Raw genomic sequence first — 19,541 nt, forward strand, 5'->3', positions numbered from 1 at the left:
AGATTTGCACTAAAATCATTTTGATGTATGATTTCTCACACAGTAAAATTTTCTGTGTTAATGAAAGTTAATAGCCATAGCAGATTCATATCAACTTTGGAAGAGTTGATTTAGCACTAAACATTTTACTGTACAGCCTCTGGGGTTTCGTTTCCTCCTGAAGCGAATGGAGCCGAGGGCGTAAACTTTGGCTGGTGTTCAGCATGGGTATCTGATTAACCAGGAAACGTCTGAATCCCAGTACCGGTGTCATGGGGGGCATGAACTTTCAGTCTGTCATGTTATATTATAACTGAGATTGTGGACACCCCACAAATTAATGTATACTTATGCCATCTCCCTGAGGATGGCTATTGGACATAGGCTGCCGCACCTTGTTCTTTGGATGTCTGCCCTGCTGAACATTCCCTCTTAAATCAGTTATTATTTATTTATTTTATTATTTATCAATCACTTATTTTAGCTAGTCGAGCAGATATTCATCGCGTACGCTGCAGTCTGTAAATATTTTCTCAGGGACACAAAGTGTAGACCAAACGTAATTGGACAAATGAACACAAACCGAAGTGATCATATTCCAGATTTTGTTGCACATCCTTTACAATCAGTGACAGCCAGATGCTGGGTATCTTCCCTGGGGATGCTCTGCCAGGCCTGTAATGCAGCCCTATTCAGCTTTTTTTGCCTTCATTCTTGTCTTAAGCAAGTGAAATTATCCAGACAAGAATATTCCACTTTTTGACCCAAAAAAACTATTTGTTTTGGATGTTTCTGTCCATTTTGGATCATTGTCCTACTGCACGATGAAGCATTGTCCAATCAGTTTTCATACATTTGCATGGATGTGTGCAGCAGCAGGAAGTATGTATACTTCCTGCTGCTGCAGCCAGCAGTGGCATCATCAATTAATACAAGCGAGCCCATTCCAGTGGCAATACATGCCCAAGCCATAACACTACCTCCATCATTGGACTTCCTTTTTTTCTCCACTTTCCTTTTTCCATCACTCTAGTGCAGGTTGATCTTAGTCTCATCTGTCCACAGTATACACTAATAAATATCAAATAAAATATAAAATGTCACTGTCCAAATACTATACTATAGAGCTGAATATAAACAGTTTGACTACCAGCTTACTCTTCCAGCTTGACCAACTTTGTGCGACTCGAGACAAGCTCTGACCAGTCAGACCAGCTATGACTAGCTAGAAGTGTCATAAACATATCTTAAAACCATCATAAAATCCCCAGGGGTCTTATCTGGAATTAGTTTTAAGCAGTGTATTCAAATTGCTTCTGTTTCTGAAGATACTCAAAAAAAAAAGGTTCTCCTCATTCTGTGTTGAAAGACATCGTACCTGAAACAACAAATGTTTCATAATCAACAAATGATTTGAGCAATACGACAGCTTCCAGGTTTCCCATGACAAACCTGATCTCCTAGAAAATTTTTTTTATTCCAGAACATAACATGAACAAGAAAACCATGAACAAGAAAGAAGCCATTGTACCGCCTTGTATAGTATGCAGCAAACTGGATGAAACTCACCAGTGGTGAGTGGTGAGTGGTCAAACCTCAGCCAGTCGACATAGTCTACATAATGTTCATTTGCTGATGCATATTGAATTACTGTGTACAGGCAGCAATACAATGTGCAAACTGGTGTCAACTCAAGAGAAACAAGCAGAATAACAGAAACATATTGCTTTCATTTATTTTATTTTTTTTACATTTCCAACATCATTTAACAAAAACACAAGACAATGTAACATGCGCATGAACAATCTACCAAAATCAATATAAATATACACTCGCACATATACACTGTCAGTACCAAAACACTGATGACCAAAACGGTACCAAAGCAAACAGCTGGATGTTAGACATCATAAAGTTTTGCAAACCAACTCTCACTGATTTAATTTTCTATATAAATACATCTCCCAATACGTTTAAGTGAGGGAATGGTTTGGTACCATGACACACAAGGTAAATTAAAGTATTTTATGTTTAAATAGTCATACCACCATTGCATGGGAAGCTAGTAATTAGATTCCAATGTAAAGGAGTAATTTCATTAAGAATTCATTAAGAATCCTGTAGAAAACAAGGATCCTAAATGAATTCTGGAAAAAAAAAAGAAAAAGGAAAAACAAGTATTTCAAACAATGACCTGGTAACAGAACTACATGTACCATGTATCTGAAGACAAACTGTTCTGAGACAGAACTGCTGCAGAGGTATAACACTTACCAGATGTGCAAATCTGTTCAGAGCCAATGACGTGACCCCTCTTTCAGGTTAAAGCAAAGCGATTGGGCACCCCGCCAAACTGAATTTTTTATTTTCCCAGTTCTGAGTGCCCAATGGTCCATATGAGTGCCTACTGCTGCAATTTCCGCTATTGTTCTGGGAGAGCGCGGACAAGCCTACGCCATCGTCCGAGGCACACTGTGTCAGCCACCGGGGATCACTCTGCGTTTCGCAAGTCGGGCTCATGTACACATGAAATGGAGGAAGACACTTCATGTACAGCTAAGCAGGTGGAGGTTTAGCCGCCTGACGGACCAGTGGCGGTCTCTCGCAATGCGAAGCCACAATCCCAGCCGATGCTAACCCTCCCTTCCCTGGGTGAAGCTGGTGCTACCAGCCAGTCACGCTGGCATGGCCTCATACACCGCCTTTATGGGATGAGCCACCCAGCAACCCCCTTCGTTCTAAATGCGAGGATTTTTCACATTGGGTGGGTGAGGGGTACTGGTTCCACCATTTTGGGTTACAAGGTCACTCTTAGTAGCGAATGAAGCCTGCTGAAAGGACAGGAACAGAAACGGTGAGCTCTGAAGAGGGGGGTAAAGCTTCGAGGCCTAGCAGGGCAGCAGCGGCTCGTCGTCGCTGGTCTCTGTCTTGGCCGCGGCCTCCAGGCAGGCGTCGGGGACCTGGGCGGTGTGCACCACGCCGCAGTGCTCGCACGGCCCGTCTCGGCCGGGCTGTCGGGCCCCGGGGCCCGGGGCAGGGGCCAGGGCCGACCTGCGGGGCCCCAGCAGGGGCTGGGAGCACTCGTTGGAGTCGGTGTCGGAGGTGGGGACGAGCAGCTCCACGTCCTCGTCCTCGTCCTCCCCGCTCTCGTGGTCCGGGTCGAGACCCCGGGCGTGTCCGGCGGCGGCGGTACCGGGCCGGCCCAGGGAGGCGCGCACCCAGCGGAGGCCGCGGGTGACCCTGCCGAGGGCGCTGGTGAGCTGGCCCCGCCCCGTGGGCTGGGGGTCCGGGACCGTGTCGTGGGAGGGACTCTCCCGGCCGGCCGGAGCTACGGCCTCCACGGCTGCCGTCAGCGGGACCTTCTGCGACAGCGCCGAAACCGGGCCCGCCGATGCCCCCGGGACGTCACGCCGCTCCCCGCTCCCGCTGTCCGAGTCCAGGGGCAGCAGGCCCCGGTGAGGCCCCGCCCGCTCCGGCTCCCTGGTCCCGGGGGCCCCGCCCTCCTCGGCGTCGGCCGACACCAGGGCCAGGGAGCCCGCGCACCGCGAGCGCGTGAAGCTGAACAGACGCCTCCAGATGTTTGCGCGCCTCCCTGCGCCGGGGAGCCGTATGGAGGCGAAGCCCAGCTGGGAGCGCACCGCTATCCTCAGGTTCTCTAACACCGACGCCTGTCACACAGACAAAGCAGTTTCAGTTTTATCATTTCATAAAGCGACTACCTGCTCACAACCTACTTAATGAGTGAATTCATCTTCTCTGCCCTTATTATTGAATTCATTTCCAGTAAACTTGTAGTGGACGCAGATTATTTCAAAACCAGGCTTGATACGGTGCTAGACACCATACCTAGTTATTAGGTAAACTATGCAGTAGGTACACTTTAGTGCAGTGCTACTCAACTCCAAATATCAGAATGTAAATCATACGACGCGAGATGTCAAGTTCACACGGAAACATTCCCCAAAAACTAAATCACCACGATAAAACAAACTCAAACCGGTAATATCAGTTGGAGGGTGCCAACAGTAGCCTGTTGTGACACGGCAAACACTGGATAATTCTTCCTCACAGACAATACTGAACAGACTGCTGCTTCGCTGCACTCACCTGGTTGGCTGAGCATGCTGGGAAGTCTTCCACAGGAGGTATCAGACCCTGGGCTATCAGCTGACCGTATGAGGGCGGGGCTTCTCTCCTGAGGAGCTCCGCCTCTACCCTGGAGAGCTGGGTTTCAAAGGACCTGGAGGACGCGCACATAAGGGAGTTACAAATGGAGGAACCTAACCTAGTAACAGAAGACTGTACAGACCATGGGACATCATACCTACAGGAGTGAAATGGGTGATACTCCAAATTAATACAAGCCAAGCTAAGACCAAAGGGCAAACTCGGGTTCAACAAAGCCAGGGCTCTAGACTGCCACTAAATGGTCGCAAGTGATAAAGTCTCACCCACCGTCAAAAAGTGACTGGACCTAGGAGCTAGTTTTGAAGCATAGAGGAAAAGTTACAAATTTGTATCTTCTTATGAGATTATGCATCTTCACATTCTACAAACAATGGATTTTTCAGTTGAGTTGATAGAATCTTTTACAATTTTCTTAAATATCTTTTTTTATTAGCACCAGGTCTGGATCATTTTGTTTTTGCTGGGTGGGTGCACTGCGCATATCTGATTGTATTCATTAATATTTTTTACTTAATTCAGCAAGGAAAGCTCTCTTCCTTTTTTAACATTGCCATGCAAAGTTGTGTTGGGAATTCTGAAATAAGCTTTATGTTTTAATGTTCTTACTTGCACTTTTATTACATTTTGGCACTTGATTGCACTCAATTGACGTTAATATTAAACAGCGTTGCACCATATTTCATTTTAAGTCTCCTTTAATTTCATAGTAAATATGCCCGTGCCACCATCTGATAAACTCCATCCAGAGCCCAGGAGAGGATTAAACCTGATGCAAGAGGGGAATCCCGACACGGTGGAGGATCTGATCAGAATCAGTACTGAGGGACTGAGCCTTCAGGAACTCGATGCGAGGGAATGTGTTTGACGTGCGGTTTACTGGTGAAAAATAGGTAGACCCCAAACTATCAGGCCATCTGAGGAACCTGGTGGTGCCCAGGGGGATTTCTTTAAAGGCTTGTTAAGGAAGAACTGGTTTCACTTAGATTTGTTGATATGCGCTTAATGTATGCTCAAAAGTGTACGCTTAAATAAAGTGTTTCATATCATTTCTGCTTTCAAAGCCTTAATGTAGACCTACTCCGCAATGATGAATCATACAAGCCACTGCAAAATCTAGCAAAATAATAACTTAAATGTCACAGTTATGCCACAGAAAAATGTTGAAAATAGTTTTTCTAAGGTAGTCTTTTAACCCTGTAGAATAATGTATTGGCTTTGTTTTTGACGCTATCATTCCAAATATTGCATGGAAAGCAAAACAATGTTATTCTGTTCCAACCAACTACAGAAAGGTACATCTCTTCCCATCAACGCGCTTTCACTAAGCACAGCCAAAGAATGACAGTGGAGACTGTTCAACAACTGACTGATAATTTGAGTTATCCATTTTATAAACCTATACTGCTGCTAACTATTAATTGTTATGTTAGATTTAATGATTAGTCTTAATGCAATTGCATTCATTGTGTCTAATTCCCATTAGGGGTTAAAACAGGTTGCTGCTCAACACTAGAACAAGGACAAAGTGATTGATGTGAAGTGTCTTTCAGATACTTTGGTGACAATGGCTCCCCCTAGTGGAGAATCTTTAGCCTGCTAAATGTGGGGGAGTGACTGTGTGAGGGAGTGAGTTACAAGCTAGTTCCATGAGGTGCTTCACATCTAAAAATGTCTGCTGCAATGAAAGCAGCACTTGACAGTGTGGAAACATTACTGTTAATCATTGTCTGTGCTTATTGGTAATTGGTGTAGAATACTGGGGAGGGGAAATGTGATAACTAAGAAGGCTCTATCAACCTCTTGCTGTGGTATGACTGAAAACTGTCCTAGAAAAACAACAGTCCCTACTCACTGGTACTATATGAGATCCAAAAGATACTTCCAAATAAGCCCAGCAGGGGGTGCTGTGTGTAGCCTGTAGTAATGATAAGGCCCAGCAGGGGGTGCTGTGTGTAGCCTGTAGTAATGATAAGGCCCAGCAGGGGGTACTGTGTGTAGCCTGTAGTAATGATAAGGCCCAGCAGGGGGTGCTGTGTGTAGCCTGTAGTAATGATAAGGCCCATCAGGGGGTACTGTGTGTAGCCTGTAGTAATGATAAGGCCCAGCAGGGGGTGCTGAGTGCAGCCTGTAGTGGCGATAAGGCCCAGCAGGGGGCGCTGTGTGCAGCCTGCAGCCCTTACCTGCGCTCGAACATCCTGAGGGAGTAGAGCTTGCAAGTGCAGCCCAGGGCGATGACCAGCAGCAGGCCGCAGACCAGGCTGCCGATGACGGCGGCGGTGATGACCCGCGTGGGCACCACCACGGGGCAGCTCTCCTCATCGCTGCCGTCCCCGCAGTCGTCCTGCGCATCGCACACCCAGCTCTCGAACACGCAGCGGTTGTTCCGGCAGTGGAAGTTCCCGGGCTGGCAGAAGAAGCAGTTCTTCTCATCCGAGCCGTTGGGGCAGCGGTTCTGGTAGTTACAGCGGTCCGAGCGCGGGTAGCAGGCCCCGTTGCGGGAGCAGGGGAACTCGTCTCCCTGGCAGGCGCTGCAGTTGGCCTCGTCCCGCCCGTTGGGGCAGTGCCAGTAGCCGTCGCAGCGCTGGGGCTCCGTGTAGCAGCCCCAGTTCCCGCCGCATGGGATCTCCCAGGGCAGGCAGAAGCCGTCCACCTGGTAGGTGGCGTTGAAGCCGCGGGCCGCGTTGACCTTGTCGGCATGGAAGTGGACGCGGAGCCGGCCAGACGTGGAGGCCACGGCCACGGGGGCGCGAGAGTCGAAGGCCGTCAGCACGCGGAGCAGACGGCGCGGGTTCTCCTCCAGCCCGTCGTACACCTTGACGTAGTCGCCGAAGCCCGTGCCGTCCAGCTTGAAGTCGGTGAAGCGGAGCACGACCTTGCGGTGGTCGCCCGTGTCGATGAGCCAGGTGCAGTTGCTCCCCGGCGGGTAGAAGTCGGGGTAGTTGGGCGAGCTGAAGGTGCCGTAGAAGGTGCGGAGCCACTCCCCGCAGACGGGCACGTCGCAGTCCATCTCGTCGCCCAGGTCCTGGCAGTCGATGCTGCCGTCGCACTTCAGGGAGTCCGGCAGGCAGGTGTAGACGCGGGTGTAGCGGGAGAGGCAGGGGAACTGGTTGTAGGCACAGGGCTGGAAGGAGAAGGAGGCCGAGGGGTCGGGCCGGGGGCAGGGCTCTTCGTCGGAGCTGTCGCCGCACTCGTCCATGGTGTTGCACTTCCAGGCGTCCGGGATGCACTTGCCGTTGGCGCAGTGGAACTCGTCCGAGTCGCAGCTGATCTCCTCCGTCTTTCCTGCCGTCGGCAGAACGCAAGTTTCAGGAAAATTAATTCAGTTAATTTTGTGTTACAGTAAAATGAATTCATGTAAAATTCAAATACAAATATAGTACTAAGTAAAAGGTGACTATATCTGTACCAGAATTTGAGCCTCAAAGTTAAACATGAATTATAAATCGGATTTTTGCCACAGTAGAAAAGCATTATATTTATTGAATCTCTAAAACCCCAAATTACCTCAGGGTTCCAGTAGTACATTTCATTTCACCTTAGAGAATGTACCATAAATTCACTGAAATTAATGACCATAATTGTCCTGGAACAGCAGGTACACTTATTAAAAACAAAGTGAAAATAACACCACCCCTGTGAAACCAACAAAAAACATCCTTATCTGCACTTAGTCAAACCCATCATCAGGACAGGAAAACAGAATTAAACTTAAACAGTAATGGGGTGTCTCGGTGGCGCAGCCTGTAGAGCACTGACCGCATGCTCATTGCGAGCCGCGACTTCGGCGGTTCGAATCCGACCGTCCGACATTTGTCGCATGTCTTTGCCTCTCTCTCGCTCCCATTCTTCCTGTCTCTCTATACTATATACTGTCCAATAAAGCTGAAAAAGGCCTAAAAATATATATCTTTAAAAACTTAAACGGTAATATTTGTGCTTCCACAATGCTCTCGATTTGTTTACGGTCAACCCAGGGAATTTTATTAGATACTGTAAAGTGAAGGGTGAGGCAACACAAATGTCTGTATCGTAACCCTACTGTATACTTTACTGAACTGCTAAAACAAATCCTGCCACATTAAAGGGAAATTTTGGGAAATGTACTTACCAATTTACCCAGACTTAGACAAGATGTTCGATTGAATTTTCATTTTTGTGCATTCACTGGCTCAATTTCCATGTTAGCAAAACATGTTAGCTTAGTATAAAGACTTGAAGCCTATAGGAGTCAGCAGCCTACCTCCTTCAAAGTGAAGAAATAAACCTTACAGCTACTCCGAAGCAGTCCTATTTACACAAGGTGTCATGTGTATTTGAAATACACGTGCAGGGAAAAAAAATTGTCAAAACGAGAGACGTTGGTTAAGTCGAAAAAAAAAAATCTTTCCCAAGATGCTGTTTTCCTTTAAGTAAAAAAAAAAACGAACATGGGGTATTACGCATGGGCGATGTAGACATTTAACACTGCTTTCTATGCATGTGTCTATTTCGGACTATTAACGGATTGTTCAAGACAATAAATGCTGACAATTTTAGGGAGAAAAATGTTGTTTAGCCCCTTATGTGCTTGTTTGGAAAATACAAAGCAATTTCCATAATTTCCATCAGCTTGACAACAGATGGCCGTAAAGGGAAAGACGTCACTACCCCCTAAGCAGGTCCCAGGCTGTTCACAGTTGAACGGCAGACGTCAAAGCGTACTTTTCGATTTCGGTCTTTGTAGCATTTGGGTTGAATGCAGATGCTTTGCCTGCATAAAGGCCTGCTTTTACTATTCACGTGGGTCACGTATATTGTCCGTGTCATTTCGGCATAAAACCACAAACACAAAAGCTTATGGCGCTTGCACCTTCCAGACAGCAATGTAGGCAGTTATGTTCTTTTCAAGACTGCGCCGCTGTTGCCTGATAACTGGGCGCGCACGTGACCGTGCTGTCGCACGGACTGACCCTCTGAGACATAAATAGTCCAGGCCCACCTGTTATGTAAGACAGTCTGAAGCCTTTGGCGGTGAGGCTGTCGTCAGCATGGAACTTGATCCAGACGTGGTCCTGGGAGGAGATATAAGGGGCTGGGACAGAGGAGCCGCAGGCTCGGTAGCTGTCCGCGTTCTTGTACGTGCCGATGGAGATCCAGTCCGACCCGCATCTGTGAGAGCTCTGGATCTCAAAATCCTGGAAGCTGGGGGGCCGGAAATAAGGGGGAAATGTTACTTTCTGCTTTACAAAATCACAAGTCTAAAGCCCAGTCTCCACCAAAGCCGAGACGAGACTGTTTTAGAAAGTCTTTTGTAGAAAGTTTTATCTGTGTAAACTGTCCAGTTTTAGAACATCGGCTCTCGGTGGCTGGCATTTTGAAAACTGAGCATGTCAAGTCTTAAGCCCGGAGTTTTAGAACAATTACTGATTTAACATTACAGTTAATTCGGGTCGTCATAGAAACAGTTATTTGTTTACTTTGCGCTTTGGTATGGACTGCCTAACCCATACTTGCAGACGTTTTGAGACTTAAACGCGGACGTTCTGAGATTTCTCTAGTCTTGTCTCGTGTCGGCTGTTTGGTGGAGACTGGGCTTTAATAATCAGATGATGATTCAATTTCTTATCAGAAAGAGTGTGCATACTGATAATGTATTGATTCATTGTAATGAGCCCTTATGACAGTGGCCCTCACTCCTGGTCCTGGAAAGCTGCAGGGTCTGCTGTCTTCTGTTGTTGCTTAATTGATCAATTAAAGCAGGTAATTACATAGTTAACTCACCTCACCTGGTTTCTGGGGTTTGAATTGGTTGCTGATACTAAGGCGAAAACAAAAACCAGGAGGACCACAGCTTTGTGACCTGGTTCTTGGATTCTGACCGCACAAGCACCAAGTTAAACCATTTGGCTTAATGGGTGCTTCAGTGTGGCCTGTGGAGAAGGCGATGATTAGAAAAGGTGGGATCGTTCCTGTTGCATCACATAAGAGCAAGTCCTCTGATTGGTTGGGCGCTTAGTGTAGAGAAGTGCCGGGTGGTAAACAAAACAAGTGCCATGTGGCCCATGTTGCACATATTTATCTGTTGGTGTGGCCTAATAAGTCAAAGGTGGTCTACACGTGGTGGTGATCCCAGGGGCACTTTCTACCCAATTGAAACTTTGTCAACCTTTGATCAGTCATAACTGCAAGAAGGAAAAGTTAAATTCCTAAAAAACTTGAATATATAAAGTTGAATGAACTGGTGACAACGTAAACCTAAAATAGTGGAATCCTGATGGAATGAAGAAGCCGGACAGTACACCAGCACATGACCCAGACCTGGGTCGAATACATAATTGTTTCGGATTCAAATACATCTCTGTGCTCGGTTAATGGTGCCTGGTGCAATTGAGCCACCCGAGAGGATCAGAAGGCGGAGTTCAAGAGTATTTCGTAGTTTCCAATACTTCAGAAAAGTACAGAAAAGTACTTGAATCAAAAACAAATACGTACTTGGCCCTGGTCTGACGTCAAGAGAACAAAGGTTTCTCAGAAGGAATAAGCGACGGTGACATTCGGTACCTGATGGTAATGATTTCTCCAGGGTTCGCGTGGATGTTCCAGCTGCAGTTTATTCTAGAAGGGTACCCGAAAGGCCATCCGGGGCTGGTGATGACCCCGCTCGATGCCCTGATCTGTTCTGCCATGCCTCCGCAGGCTGTGAAAATGCACATCGGACACGGGCAAGTGTGACAGAAGCAACAAGACATCATCACAGAAACACCGCAGTGCACTGAAAGGTAACTCTGACTGAGCAAAATCACTTAAAGGATAACATTATTATATAAAGCCATGTGGGGTAAACCTACAAAACGTTCTCTCCACTTGCCTAGACTTTACAGGCTTTGTGATTAGCCGTCTATAAACAGACAGTTAGGGGTAATGAGGGTTTAAGCAGTCAGGGTTCTTTTGATACAGCCCAATTGGCTAATCCCAGTGAGCCCACTGGCTACCAGCGGTTGTCATGGAGAGCTAAACTGTTTGTCCATTAGGCGGCAGCCCTCCTGTAGCACTGTGCAGCCTATCGTGTGGAAATGATCACTGCCCTAGGGTACAGGCTTCAGATGCACCCTGTATACAAGTTTATTCAATGATACAAGCACTTAATAAAAGCTAATATTATTACTGGCCTGCAGCAGCAGCTGTGATTCTATGGACAAAAAAAACCCTTAAGAAAGAAGATAAATTTAAAAAAAAATACAAATAAAAACGGGACATAGGAATTGATGCGATTATGAGAATAGGGTCATTCAAAACATATTGGCTGAATAGCCTGATAAAAATTCAGACCACATGCAAGCATGTGTAACCAATTCCTTCTATATATGAAAATAAATAAATGTCTTGAAACCCGGATGAGAAACAGGTTTAAACTGGAGATAAGATCAGACTGGGAGAAAACTAACATAGCTCACTGTACAAATTCTGGGAAACCTAAATAAACTTCCTGAAGGTGGTTACTGTTCCTACAAGCCATGCTGTTCAAGGTGCAAACCAAACAATTAATAACTCTTTGTGTATTAACTGTCAGGACTGAATGTTTGCATGCGACACCCTGTGTGGACTTCAACAGCCCAAACACATTGGACACCACCAACTTACCGCTTGAAATCCCTGAAACATACACGTTTTCATTGTGCTGGACACAACCCACCGACCCTGGAGGGGGAGAGAAAAAAGAAAAGTTTAAACTATGTGACTTAAAAATGCCATGAAATGAGTTTGTGTTGGTGGGAACAATGGTCATGTTCTATGTGAAACAAATGCCTTTTGAACCGAATTCTACCAAAATTCAAGAAAATCACTTGAAAACCAAATACATTCTTGACTGATGTTCTCAAGTGTTTTATATTAAAATAGCTTGTATGTCCACAACTTATACAACTCTGTTCATTACACACATACACTGCAATTCACAGTTTGACATAATCTTTGAGTATTGCAGATCAGCCATATCATACCCTGAATACACAGTATGGGATAATTAATTTATGCAATGTAGCCTACTTTAACATATATATAAAAATATAAGAGGAAATGAAGCAAAATATTGTGCAGCCTAAATTGAGATACAGAACAGATGTTCTACCAAGTTGCAGTAGAGTTCACTGTCAGTGTCTTGATCTGACATGATATTGTCCATTTGCATCCCTGGATGTGTATGTGGTCTACTAGTACTAAAAACACTAAATTATTGAATATTGTATGGAAATGTAGTCAATGTTCTGATTTATTATAGGAACATGGAGCCGCAGTGTCCAATCTAACACCTGACAAGAAATGTAAAAAACATTGCAACATTAATACTAAGTCCCACCCCTTTCATACTGAAACCATCAACAGAAACATTATAGCATATATAAAAATAAACCACCCTGCAATCAGCCTTTAAATAAAGGTCAGAAATACATAACTCTTTATGAACGGCACTACCAGTTAGGTCTAGCCTACATATTCATAAACAGCCTTTGAGTGAATGAGGCAAAAATGTGTTCTGCAGATGTTTGAGGATAATAAACTTTATAACATAAACCAACTTGATGTCATTTGTAACATCAGTCATAACGTTTGTTATATGTAGCTATATACTATATATGTCTAGCATAGAAAGGTGAAGTTAAGCAACTGTAAAATAGAAGAGTTAACGTTCATATAAACCTTATCTAATGTTACCAATTTATGAAATTGAAATTCGGTTCAATTCATTAGCCGTCACAAACTGAACGGCTTGATGAAAATAAAATAGCTTTTTAGGCTATAAGCGAACAGGAGAAACCACTGTATCCACTGTTTGTCTCCATCGGATTCGGCGTTCAACAACGTAAAGTTATTGCATCCATATCGATTGCAATTTTGGTAATCTAATGCCTCACTTGGTGTTGCAGCAGAAAATGTCTTAAATACAATACATATAGCCTATAGAATATGTTTTACATTATGTAATGTGAAGTGTGCATATTATTCAGGCTACTTACTTAAAATTAATAAAGAGTTCATTTGATTCATCAGTGACTATGAATTGGCAAACATGCTCTAAATTTGATTAACTATGATTTTACGGGCATTTTATTAATAAGAAAGACTTGAGTGATTCCATTTGTGTCCTAAATTAATGTGAAGAATATGAATAATAAAATCATATTGAAATGGTATTTAGTTTTGTAGAGGGGGATCAGTAAGCCTTCACACCAGAGCCAGTCAGCCTCACAGACAGGCCCACAGAGTGCCCCAATGCCAGCCTCACAGAGAGCCTCCATGCAGTGCAGAGATAGAGGAGGAAGCCCATGCTCTAATAAACAAATCAGTTAAAACTGACACAACATCAGTTCCCAGTCTCCAAGAGGAGATTAGTAGAGCATTGGTGTCTCTTGACATTGATTGGGAAGAGTCCAAGGGCATAGGTTTGCATTAGGCTAAATGTCTGTAATGTACTGTAATGTAGGGTCACAAATTAGCACTAATAATAATAATAATAATAAATTTTATTTGTATTGCACTTTATATTTTTTTTTAAAAATATCAAAGTGCTACAGATTAAAAAGCAGAAGTGCTAAAAAAAAGAAATACAAAACATGAGACTAGGCTAAATGCCTGTAATATAATGAAATGTAATGTAATGTATGGACAACAAATGGGGCAGATTCAAAGGGGATGGAACCCCCAATGGAACCTGAGGAATTTTGCATTCATGATAGACTTCTGACTGCCATTTCATGTCATCTAGAGCCTTAATTTAGAAATAATTATGGTGACCAACACACTCATTAATAGACACACAGACACAGGGGTGTAACATTAATGAATCCTGCCGAATGGGATTTTGAAGAGCACATTTTTGTTTTAAGGCAGATCAAACCAATGATCTGTAGATATGTATTTACATTAAAAATGATAATAAGTTTGTTATTATTGTAAGACTAATAAGATGTTTAAGATTGGTGGGATTAATTAATGTGACTAATACAAAATCGAACAACACATTTTTATTTAAAAGTGGTGTGTTGTCACAGTGGTGTCACGTTCCAGGTTATTCTCCTCTATACACCTTTGCCGGTCTGTCTCAAAGATGCTCCAAATAAAACAATTTGCTACTCATCAATATACAAAAAATAATAGTTTAATTCAACAAACACAAACTGTTACCCATACCCAAGCTCCCACAAGAAATAATAGGTTGTTGCTGGAGATAAAATATCATTTTAAAAAATTGTGCTGTCCACTCTGAATCTAGTTATGTAGAAGAAAATGCCAATCCTCCAGAGGTCATTTTTTTCATTAGCCTACTTCTGTAATTTTTGTGTCAGCCTTTCTAAAAGTGGAGCTACTCTAAGCCATAAAAGGTGGCATGCATGAAACTCCATGATATTTTAGCTACATCATCTGAACTGGCTGGCTACTTTTTCCTCTTTGGCCTACTACTTACATTTTTGGGGAACACTCTGATGTAGTTACGGGTCAGGAGCTTCAGTTGTTCACATCAACCATCAGAATGGGGAAATCGAAGAGATTTTGACCGTGGAATGATTGTTTGAGGCAGACAGGGTGGTTTGAGTATCTCAGAAACTGCTGATCTCCTGGGATTTTCACACACACTAGTCTCTAGAGTTTGCAAAGAATGGTGCAAAAAATCCAGTGAGCAGCAGTTCTGCAAACTCATTGTTAATGAGAGACGTCAGAGGAGAATGGCCAGACTGAGTGATGATCAAAGCTGACAGGAAGGTGACAGTAACGCGAATAACCACACATTACAACAGTGGTAGCCAACACTGGTGATGCAATACTAAAAGTTTAACTTCCCATCTCAGACAGTTTAGAATACAGCCCAATCTGGCAGTGACCATGGATAAGATGATAATACTGTACACACATCATTCTTAAACTATTTGACAAAAAGCAATATGTGGACTGGGGGAAGGGAAGGGCATCAATCAAGGCTAATGAGTAGAACTGTAAATGCCCCACAGATTAATTTTTATATTATGCATCAGTTTTTGTGTTTCACCGATGAGCAGCACAGCAAATATCGGGTAACTTGGGTTACTCTTGTTAATGTGACACGTTGTGTTATTGGATTGAGGTTGTCTGGTACAGCCAGGAAGGCTGCAAAATCAATATGGTCTGTAATGAACTGCAAAATCTTTGACGTTCATACTTTAAATACAGCCACGTGAGACTGCATCATAAAATATCTGCAGATAAAACGTAAAATTCCTATGGCAACAACAGAGATTTATCGGTTTATTTTAGTTTCTTCCTAAGGAATCGGAACCAAACACGTGACATAAGATTGTTTGATATTGTTTGATTATACACGGTTCAAAATATTCAATTTTAAATGAACGGTGTCCACACTGGTTTAAAAACAAGAAATTAAGTCACATCGATCTTTCCCCAATTGTAATCAACGCCGCACATACTAGAATAGGCTACTAAACACTCTCCGAAATCAAGTTAATCACATCCACGGTCTATTGCCTACATTAACATTACATCGGTCCAATTATGTTCCCGGTATTAAATCCTCCTGTCTGGTTCGAAATGGTTAATACCGGCTGGCTAAACGTAACTAGCTAGGTACGTGTAAGGGTAAATATACTTACCAATGTAAAAGCAGTTGGTGAAGAAATGCAGATATGTCCATAACAATATCCTCGTTTTTGCGCCCACACTGTAGGCCATAGCAACAGTGTATTTTATCTTATGTATAAGCTAACAGTACCTGAGTGGGTATACGATTAGGCTTTTGATTGAAATAAAGAAGGCAAACGTTTTAGCTAGCCAGGGTAATTAAATGGCATTGGTTTCTTATGTAGCTAAACTACATATATCAATAACCTGATGAGATTAGCGTTACCTCAAAATGCTTATTTTAAATAAAAAGCCACTTGTATTTGTTAACCAATTGATACAATGTACAGTTCCGTTTACGTGCCAAATGAAAACAATGTGATGTATTGATTGATTGCTAGCGAAATATCTAACGTTAGGTTTTCTTTCCAGTTACTACTATAACTTAAGTAACTAGTAATTACATACCTAGCTAGCTAGCTGGAACACCATCAACGAAACCAACTATACAACGGTCTACTTGCTGGCTAGTAGCTATGCAAAGTTAACCTCCGTTAGTCTTGTGAACCGTAAATAATTCCAGTGGACGAAATGGTAACTTATAGTAATAAGTATAATATAGTTGGAAGTTATACTAAGGCTAACGTCAATAGTCCCGTTCCTCATTCATTCCAGCTAGCCACGAGTTAACCGTTAGCTGACAGAAAAGACAAAGCCATAGCATTCAGAGCCCACTCGATCTCTATTTACTCAACTATTACCACAGCTAACAGTTAACTTAGCTAGTTACTAGCTATACCTTTTCATCATGACTGCTGATGACAACCAAGCAAATTCCCGACAAAATCCGAGCAAAGCCTTCAACTAACCGGCGAGCTAGCTACAAGTTAGTTATTAAATGGTTCTGGAGTTTTTCCCCCATTGCTAACGTGCAAGTAAATGATCTTTGTCTCGTTTCAGCGACTGCTAGCATTTACCACTACGACTGCTGCTAACAGTTAGCTAGTGATAGCTAAGGTAAGTTACATCGCTCGCTACAGCCAACGCAAGCGAGAATAGGCGTTATTGTTTCAATTTACAAATCATAGCTAATGCTAGCGAATACCCTTCCAGTTTAAAATATTACGATACAAAATATACCCAAGACGATCTTATACATAACGTTAACTGATATTTAATAGTTACTCTCTCGTTTTGTTGTTTCCATATATATTAGGCTAGCTCTCTGGAAAGCTTCAGCTAACGTACAATTTAGCAAGCTACATTCTTACAACGACGTACAAGCTACAACAATAATACAGGCCTAAACGGCTGTAGCCAACCACAAGTGTCGATGGGCTGTTTGTTGTCATAGACGAGTAGTATCCTCGATTTCCAAATATTATTTTTTGTCTGTCTCTTTTTTCCCTTTATTGAGGGTTAAAGGTTGTGTGACGTCAGAATAACAAACACACACATGTTTGGTTTGGTCTGGGCACTGGTCTGGGACGCTGGATTGGTTGGAACCTGGTTGGAACGCCCCCCTGATGACTGATGCGCATTTAATAAACAAACTAAATCAAATGCTACGAACAATGTTACATCCAATGCCATCACATCCTGTAAATACCTAACTATTTGCATAACATTTACATTTTCTTACACAAGCCAAGGTATATTTTCAAATGTTTTTAATGTTTTTTGTTTTTGTTTTTTAGCTGAGAATGTTTGTGCTGCTTCTGGGACAAAAGGGAATAAAAAGTCTGTTTTATTACCTCTCCAAATATTAAAAAAGCATATAGGCTATACAGTGCCATGTAAAATGTAATGTAGTGTAAGTAATCTTTATCACACAGAATGGTTTCTGATCTTTAGACAGATCATAATTAGACAAGGGGAAACTAGTAAACACAAAACACATTTTTAAAACGATTTCATTTGTTAAATGAAAAAAGTTATCAAACACCCATATCACGCATGCAAAAAAGTAATTACCCCTTAATTACTCAATCAACCATTTCTAAGGCTCTGGGATTCCCGAACCACAGTAAGAGCCATTATTTCCAAATGGACAACACTTGGAACAGTGGTAAATCTTCCTAGGAGTGGCTGGCCGGCCAAAGGCTGCAGTGACAACTCATCCAGCCCAGGCTGTTATTTTCAACCCTGCGTTTTTAGTACCTTATTTATTTATCAACATGCCTAGGCAATGGAAAAGGAAAACAGACAGGGTTGTCCCAGGAGATACACTTCCAAAAAACCACGGTTGAAAATACCAGCCTGGGCACAAGTATGCTTGTGCCTATTTGTAATGCCATTACAAAGCCAGCTATTTTGGCATGTGGGTTTGAAGAATGAATTTGAAGCATCACATCTGGCAAGAGAAACTGCTTATTACTGCCATGGAAGTTAAACGATTGGTTCAACTATCCCTGTTCTGCCCTACTAGTACTAGTAGCCTCGTTCAATGGGAGAAAAATATTGCAGGAAATAAATTGTGGATGTCCAAGCTTAACTGCAGGATTATATTTAGATTATATTTTGTTCCTGTTTACTTTTTTAATGTCGAAGCCACAGGACCCATACGGCCCCTGGTGAACTACATCAAATCATCTGTCACTAGCCAGCAAGGGTGCAGAGTATTTTGCTTGTTTGAAAAGTGAACACAACCAACAAGAGCAAGTGATGATGAAGTGTGCAAAAGTGTTAGAGAAAGCACAAGAGGGTTGCTATCTAGTGGATTGTAGCTAAGGCTAAGAAGCCACATGATTGCCATGATTGTCATATTGCCAGCATACACAGCAATTGTCAACAAAATGCGAGGCCCACAAGCAGCAAAAGAAATTGCAAAGGTTCCACTGTCAGACTGTAGAATTGGAAGGCGAATCAATGACATGTCTACAAATATAGAAGATGTGGTTTTGGAAAAAATCTGATCTAGTGGGAAATTTTCTTTACGAGTTGAGGAATCAACAGACGTCAGTGGGCACACTCAGCTCTTGGTAATGACAATCAATGCGTAACGAAACAACCAGAGATTTATCATGTGACAACTGAGTTTCTTGAACAGAGGGGATTAAGTTGGAAGAACTGTATCAGTATCTGCACTGATGGGGCCGCTGCCATGATGGGTAGTGCTAAGGGTTTCATTAGTAGGGTCAGAGCTCAAAAACCGAGAGCTCAAAGCACTCACTGCTTCCTTCACAAGTTGCAAAGACGCTGCCGAAAGAACTTTCAGATATACTGGACAGAGAGGTGGACATTCATTTCATTAAGGTGCGGCCATTAAAGTCTTGTCTGTCTTCGATTCTATGCAAGGAAATCATAGCTTGTTGCTACACACAGCTGTCCACTGGCTTTCCCGGGGCTTTTTTGGGCCGACTGTACGAGTTAAAAGAAGAAATCAGAACATTCCTGATATGAGAGAATTCTGCATATGCGGAGTTGATTACCGATGCACGACAGTGCGGGAAACTTGCATACTTGGCCAAAACACACTTTTTAGGCATGCTCAATGAGCTGAGCGCTAAAATGCCAGGCTAAGAACAAAAAAATGACCTTATCTCTAAGCATCTGACAATTCTCAATGAGAGATTTGCTCACTATTTTCCATTGTCTTTTGCACAGTTTGACTGGGTCCATGACCCTTGGAGTTCATGTGCACTGGAAAGCTCAAAAGACTTGCCACTGCTGGCACAGGAGCAACTGGCAGAGATCAGGGAAGATCGCACATTAAAAATTACATTTCAAGACATGCTTTGGACAGTTGGAATACCCAAGTAGTGCCACTGCAATTCTGCTACTCTCCT

The 19,541-nt window shown here is 43.1% G+C and overlaps 1 protein-coding gene across 1 annotated transcript; it reads right to left on the reverse strand.

The window, feature by feature from the left end:
• Nucleotides 1-1,702: 1,702 nt before the first annotated feature.
• LOC133121498 (low-density lipoprotein receptor-related protein 12-like) lies at nt 1,703-17,161 on the reverse strand. Its single transcript, XM_061230703.1, has 7 exons — nt 15,786-17,161; nt 11,788-11,844; nt 10,708-10,843; nt 9,146-9,348; nt 6,348-7,449; nt 4,087-4,219; nt 1,703-3,647 (listed from the first exon to the last, which is right to left on the reverse strand). The coding sequence occupies exons 1-7, from the start codon at nt 15,862-15,864 to the stop codon at nt 2,868-2,870; spliced, it is 2,490 nt and encodes an 829-aa protein (XP_061086687.1). The 5' UTR covers nt 15,865-17,161; the 3' UTR covers nt 1,703-2,867.
• Nucleotides 17,162-19,541: the final 2,380 nt, after the last annotated feature.

The sequence above is a fragment of the Conger conger genome, chromosome 1 (genome assembly GCF_963514075.1).
Source record: "Conger conger chromosome 1, fConCon1.1, whole genome shotgun sequence".
Lineage (NCBI taxonomy): Eukaryota > Metazoa > Chordata > Actinopteri > Anguilliformes > Congridae > Conger > Conger conger.

Coding starts and splice junctions, on each gene's coding strand:
- LOC133121498 (XM_061230703.1), bottom strand. CDS start 15,864: ATGGCCTACAGTGTGGGCGCAAAAACGAGGATATTGTTATGGACATAT. Junction 11,845..15,785: donor CACCAACTGCTTTTACATTG/GTAAGTATATTT, acceptor CTCCCCCTCCAG/GGTCGGTGGGTTGTGTCCAG. Junction 4,220..6,347: donor CTCAGGATGTTCGAGCGCAG/GTAAGGGCTGCA, acceptor CGCGTCCTCCAG/GTCCTTTGAAACCCAGCTCT.